Source organism: Octopus bimaculoides, chromosome 19 (genome assembly GCF_001194135.2).
Source record: "Octopus bimaculoides isolate UCB-OBI-ISO-001 chromosome 19, ASM119413v2, whole genome shotgun sequence".
Classification (NCBI taxonomy): Eukaryota; Metazoa; Mollusca; class Cephalopoda; order Octopoda; family Octopodidae; genus Octopus; species Octopus bimaculoides.
The window spans coordinates 53,772,594-53,779,304 of record NC_068999.1 but is presented as its reverse complement, the minus strand read 5'-3'; the positions used below and the strand labels follow the sequence as shown (position 1 = coordinate 53,779,304).

The following is a 6,711-nucleotide window of genomic DNA, read 5'->3' as shown; positions in this document are numbered from 1 at the left end:
AGAGAGAGAGAGAGCAAGCTAAAATTAAAATTAATATCATATTTCTATATCAGAGTGAAAGATTTGTTTCAGATTTTCCCAGGAATTATTAGGGTTTCAGAATTGCTGCCTTTTATGTTTGTATTCACAGACAAATGGAGAGCAAAGAGGAGAGCTACAAAAGAAAATCAATCATGCATGTTTACTTAACAAAACACAACAACAAGAAGAGAGATAAAAGCAGCTACATCAATAGCAACAACAATTGCATAGTGGCAATAGCGTTAGGCACATTAGCATTAATAGCAATAGCTACAATGATGGTACCAGTGGCAGAAATAACAACATTGTTAATAATGGCCAATAGCCAGAGCCATGACCAAAGCAACAGTTACAGCATTAGTAACAGAAATAGCAATATCATTATCAAGAGCAATGTTGTTATCAACAGTCAATAGCAACAGTGATAACCAAAGCAACAATGATAGCATCAGTGGTGAAAATAGCAACAGTAGCATCAATGGTAACAATGTCTTGAACAATGAATAGCAAAAGGAAAAGCCAAAACAATCAATTTTTGCTATCAATTTAAACAATGATAGCAACAACAGATGTGAGTTTGATGTGAGAAAAAGTTACGATGCAAGCAGTTCCATAAAATAGATTTAAAAGGAAAAGGCGAGAGCAGCTGAAGAAGCCTGGATTATAGAAAATATCAAGTCAAACTCTTAAGCTTTCTGTAAGTTTTCCAAACTAACAGCCTCAAGGACCACTCTCCCAAAATGATGGCTCCCTCACAGGAAACCCCATGAGAATATTAAAATGATATGTATTTGTCTAACCTATTCTAGAATGCAAATGAAATAAGAAATGATGCCCTGTCCAAATGATTGAATGAAGAAATGTTTTGACTATGGACAGATTCCAATAATGAAATCTGAACTGCTGACCACTTGCTTACTTGGTTGCCAGATACCTTGTCAATTTGACCATCTATAGCAGTGGTTCTCAACCAGGGTCCATATAAGAGTTTTGGGGTCTATGCAACCAAATAGTAAATTGGGGATCTACAAGAGTACTTGAAGGACCTCTGAAAAAATTATGCGTCAGATGTATGTATTGATATGTATTGCAAGAAACAGCTAGGTTTCTTTCTCTAACATTTTACATAGTTTCAACCTACACAAGTTAATGTGTGAAAAACAAAATAGGAAGTTTGAAAGAAGTTTCTATAAAACTAGTTTTTAAACACTGAATGGCTGTGGGGGTCCACCAGAATAGAATAGTAATCAAAGGGGTCCATAGATACAAAAAGGTTGAGAACCCCTTATCTATAGCTTTCACATGATACCACGACTTACTCTATAGCTATCTATATAACATACTTTATGTATACATACTGTTGATAGGTTAGTAACTTCAGTATTTGTCCCGTTGGCTGAGCATGTGGCTGGCTAGAAGTACTTGCCACTGAAAAGGCCTAAAAGGGATGGAATGCATCTAATGTACTTGCTGGCCACTGCTGGTAGGAGTTTTTATCTTGTTCTGATATATATTGTGTTTTTAACACAGCAAATCCATAAAAGATGTTATCTTAGGCTAACTACTGCAGTAACTGGCCTATCAACTGTGTATATACTATGTATGATACATGGATGGGTATTTTACTTACATGCTGCCTGAATTGTGTATACTGGATATAAAGTTTATATATTTCTCAGCACAACTCACTTGTTTATTACAAAGGCACAGTCTTAGTGACATAAAGCAAAGAAAAGCAGTCTCAACTGAGAATGAAACCAGATGGCAGATTTAGATTTGATTCACTGAGAAACCATTACTGCTACTGCTGCCCTTGCCACCACATTAACAATAATAATAACAACATTGATATAAAACAGTATCTGTAAATGTAATCAAGAAAATAAAAAAAAATCTAAAAAAAAAAAAATGAATATTCATAGAAGAAACCAAACACACACACACACACACACACACACAAATCAACCAAAAATAAATCTCTAAAACAAAAAAATTAAAAATAATAATCCAATACTGAAACAATAACAACACCAAAACCAACAACAGTAATAAAAAAAAAAATTAGTTCTATGCTGACACCAAAGACAAGCTGAATGAATGATTAATTAGCAAAATAACGACAATGGAAATGCAATGACAAAAGTGCTGTGAGTAGTATATGTGAGTGTGAGTGTGAGTGTGAGTGTGTGTGACTCACCAGTTCCAGGTTTGTTTCTGTTGACGCTGATAAACTGTACATTCCAGATTTTTGCCTGTTAGTGATAGGAGAAAATATGTTTCCTTAACATATATCTGATAGAAAACATAGTTACACACTGAGGGAAATATAACTGTCCACAACAACGAACAAAGGTTTGAAACTGACAAGTAAGATTTTAAATCTTACTATAATACTATCCTGAAATTTGATATCCTTAATGGTTCAAATGGCAGTGTTCTCAATCAATGAACATTCTGATATCTTTAATGCCAAATGGTAATGTCCTTAATAAACATATAAACAGCTTACAAATGGCAGTATTCTCAGTGAACCTGATGATGATCTCATTGTTAATTAAATGCTGATTTAATACTTTAAGACTGGTGACAGTAGACTATGATGTGTGTGTGTCAGCCGTGATATGCTGTGGTATATCAGGTGATATACAATATCATGTTATGAAAAAAACTTATCCAATAAGCTCAAATTCACAGAGATCAGCTCCTGCTCTTAGTTCAAAAGATATTAGTCTTTTTTTTGTTTGTTCTTTTTTTTTTTGCCTCGATCAAAAACCATCCAGCTTTGACCCTCGTCTTTTTTGTATAGCTAAATCTACATTTGTTCAATGTATCCTTTATTTAAGATTATACGATGTGAGTGCATAGAAATTAGCTGCTTTTTCTAGCATGTAGAGCTACCATATACAGATGTTCTTGTTTCTAGGCTTTACTGAGCACAGTAGAGAGTGATTCTGTGAAACACAGAAGTTAGCTGTTAGTAATAATCTATCAATTAATTTCATGACATGTGATTAGTAACATGCATATTGTCTTGCAGGTAACAATCAAGACCAAAAATGTAATATCTGTTCTGTAGCCGTAACATATTAATAACATAACAAGACCAAATGAAACAACTAGCAAAGTCAGTCACATTGAATGAACTGAAAATCAAGACCGGGGGCGGGGGGAGAGAAACTAATAGGTAAAAAAATCAAAATGACTTGGTCATCAAAAATCCACATTTTACAGAAAATATTGTACTGTACTCTTTGGGAAGCTAAGGCCTTCTTATGTTATAAATAGGTTAACCTTTTCATTACCACACTTCTGTTGGCAAACACTGCTTTTGTTTCGATTAATTTTGAAAATAACAAAGAATTCAGTGAAACAACTTTGTTGTTACTAAGCTGATGTCTGGAACATAACATGAAAGTTTGGTGCAAGTTTTAATTTAGATCATGTTTTAACATGAAATTTGTCTCACAGAACCAGAAATGGTCACAGGTAGGTTGGCATCTAAAGACTTTTTGTAGTTGTTTGCTCAGAGTTTGGAAAAGGTCATACCAATTCTTAAAAAAGATTCCTTAGAGGATTCATGCAACATATGACAACTTGCAGAAAATTTGAAATCTATGTTAGTTGAGGTAAAACAGATGTAAATATGTTAAAAACAACAACAAAAAAGCAGATTAGGGATGATTGCTTCCAAAATCAGGTCAAGGAGCATAAAACCTCATAGGAGAATAAGTCAAAGACAAAAGACTTTGGTGAATACTTACATAACCATATGATCTTCCTCATAGTACCGATAGGTTGTGGTAGGATCTGGACATTTAGTGGCAGTACCGTTGGAAGTGTTCATTAATGGTATCTTGTGTTCAGAAGGGGTCAAATGTGTCGGTGATCCACACTGTCTGTACTTAAAGAGAACCATAATGGTGGCACTGGTCAGCAGACAGGCACCTAAAGAAAAAAATATATGCAACAATTATTTCAGCTGTTTTGTGATTATATATAGATATAGATCAATAATTTGATGGAAATTGTCTAATTTTAATCAGAATTTGAACTATGTGTGTATAGTGTACTGTTCTGTGATGGTAAAAAAATATTCCATCTGGTGAGAGATAAATATTATTTAATAAACGCAATATACGTTTTTATATGCTACTATTAGTTTCACGTGTCGAGAACATGCCAAACAGTGTTTTATGGCATGTCTGGTGTCCTAGCACAATCACCAGACACTGCCCACATGACATAATGAACAAAAAATGGGTTGAAAGACAAGGCAAAAAAAGGCAAGAAGTATATATAAAAGGTGAAAGGTTGCAAAACCAGAAAACGAAAAAGAAATCAGAAAGGCCAAAGTGAGAATTAGAGTTATTTCCCTTACAGTGTGAATTATAAAGCTAAAAAAGATAGTTGCTTAGAGCCTATAGTTCAGTTACTTAATTTGGTGAGGGAGGCACTTTTCAATTTATCAACAAGAACTTAGCCATATGCTTACAACTGCTGAAAATTTCAGATCTAGAGTTCAGCAGCGAGTTAGAGTCCTTATATGAAATTGTATGTTGAAATAGATATTGTTATATTTGGGAATGGTCATATTTTGCCAATTAAACAATCATACCATATACTTTGTCTTTATTTCGGCTTTATTACTATTCTTATTTTAGTATCCTTGAACTAAACAGAACAGGCAGAGACATATGCAATGGAGAGTCACTGCAGAGGTTACAGGACGTATAACGAAAGATTTCAGACAAAGGACATTAAAATATGAATAATAATAATAAAGCTGAAGCGGATACCAAATATATAGTGCATGTGGTTAATTAGGAAAAAATATGACCATCCCCAAATATAATAGTCGTTTATATTTTCTCATTAATAAAGGTATAAGTTTTCTATAACTTAAATTCTTTGGTGCACTACATCAGGCATGTCCAGTAATATCCTCGCTGCTATTCTCAGATGAATGCAATTATAAACAGTTTGTATGCTAAGGGAGATTACTCTTGTGTGACTTCTCTTGACAAAGTTTTTGGCGAGTTATGGGACATTATTTGCTCCAGATTTTAATCTTACAGTTAAATGTCTGATCTTTTCCTGGAAGATAAGTGAAGGAAATCAAAATTATTTGAGGTAATCTAAAGTGAGGTGCAGGCATGGCTGCGTAGTTAAGAAATTTCCTTCACACCCACTTGATTTCAGGTTCAATCCCAAGGTTTTGAGCAAGTATTAAATTAAATTCTTGATTACTCAGAGCAATGCTGAGAATGGATTAAAAAATATATTGCGAAAATGTAAGAAATATTTGAATAACATGAGGATACTTACCAGCTAAATAAAAGGCATATGTGTACTCATCTTCTGCTTGAATAAGTAATGCTGAAATCATAAACAAAATTGGGTTATTGCCAGAGAAACAAAAGTTCAGTGTTTGTTTGTATGTCAGATGGTCAGTGTAGTTTGTTACAAGTACAAGTGAAAAAGAATCTAGGAGTTATAAATATTTGATAGATTTTATATTCTTTTACTAGTTTCAGCCATTGAGCTATGTGCCATGTGCCATGCTGGAACACTGCTCTGAAAAAAGTATTCAAATACAGTAATCCCTCACCATGTTGCAGATCACCTATCGTGCACTCAGTACATAGTGGTTCATCTACTGTGTACTCAGTACATCGCAGATTTTTCTGGCGAATATATGTAAATTTATATAGAGGACTTTTCAGTATATCATGGGTTTCTGTGGCCGATGGTGGTAGGAATCTGCAGATCTACATTGTCTGATGTGACCTTTCCCTCATAAAAACAATAATGTCTGATTTAAAAGAGGTTTAGCTACTATTTTTAGCAGCTCTGCCACTTTAGGTCTACATATACTAATTTAGCTAAGTTATTAACAACATACTGTTTTATTCCATGCACTACTTAACACACAAAATCGTTAGAAGTTCATGAATTCAATTCCAGTCAGGGGAACAAGTGAATGATGAAAAGAGACTAAATTGCTTGAATTGTGTTTTACTATACAATATGTGAGTGTGTACTGTATATGTATGTATGAGATATAACAGTGTAGTCATTATTTTTCCATCAATACCAATGAAAGCTAATTCAAAAGAACAGAGGCATGTAGTTATGATACTACGAACTGAACTACAAGGTACGAGTTCAAATCAAGCTGGTCATTGTTGTGCGACATTATGGCTACAACGTCGCAAACTGGCAGAATCATTAGCATGTCAGACAAAACACGTTGCCACATTCCTGCCAGTTCTTACATTCTGAGTCTAAATTCAGCCAACATCAACATTGTCTTTAATCCTTTTAGGGTAGCTAAAACTAACAGTTGAGCACTGGTGTGGATGTAATGAACTAACCCATCTCCTTAAAATCGCTGGCCGTGTGCCAAAATCTGAAACCATTATTATCCTTATTTTACTTGCTTCAATCTACCTGTTTCAAAAATAAAAATATCTCATTTCTCTTCAGTTTAGTTATTACTAGGAAAGGAGAAGTGTTAAACTTTTAATTCCCTGTGCCAATGATTCATATACATATGTGCATGCATACATACACACACATATATATAAATATACATATGTACATACATATATATACATATGTGCATACATACATACATATACATATATGCATACATACACACGTATATATTGCATATATATACATACACAC

At 33.9% G+C, this 6,711-nt stretch overlaps 1 protein-coding gene across 11 annotated transcripts in view; it reads right to left on the bottom strand.

The window, feature by feature from the left end:
* Positions 1-6,711, bottom strand: part of LOC106875423 (monocarboxylate transporter 13) — a 133,053-nt gene that overhangs the window by 5,382 nt on the left and 120,960 nt on the right. For 8 of the 11 annotated variants that reach the window (XM_014923561.2, XM_014923562.2, XM_014923565.2 and 5 more), the window contains 3 exons: positions 5,347-5,397; positions 3,783-3,966; positions 2,219-2,273 (listed from right to left, as the gene is read on the bottom strand). In XM_014923561.2, coding sequence (XP_014779047.1) covers positions 2,219-2,273; positions 3,783-3,966; positions 5,347-5,397 — 290 coding nt within the window. The remainder of the gene's footprint in view (positions 1-2,218; positions 2,274-3,782; positions 3,967-5,346; positions 5,398-6,711) is intronic. The other 3 variants (XM_052974868.1, XM_052974869.1, XM_014923567.2) reach the window with 1 other exon arrangement.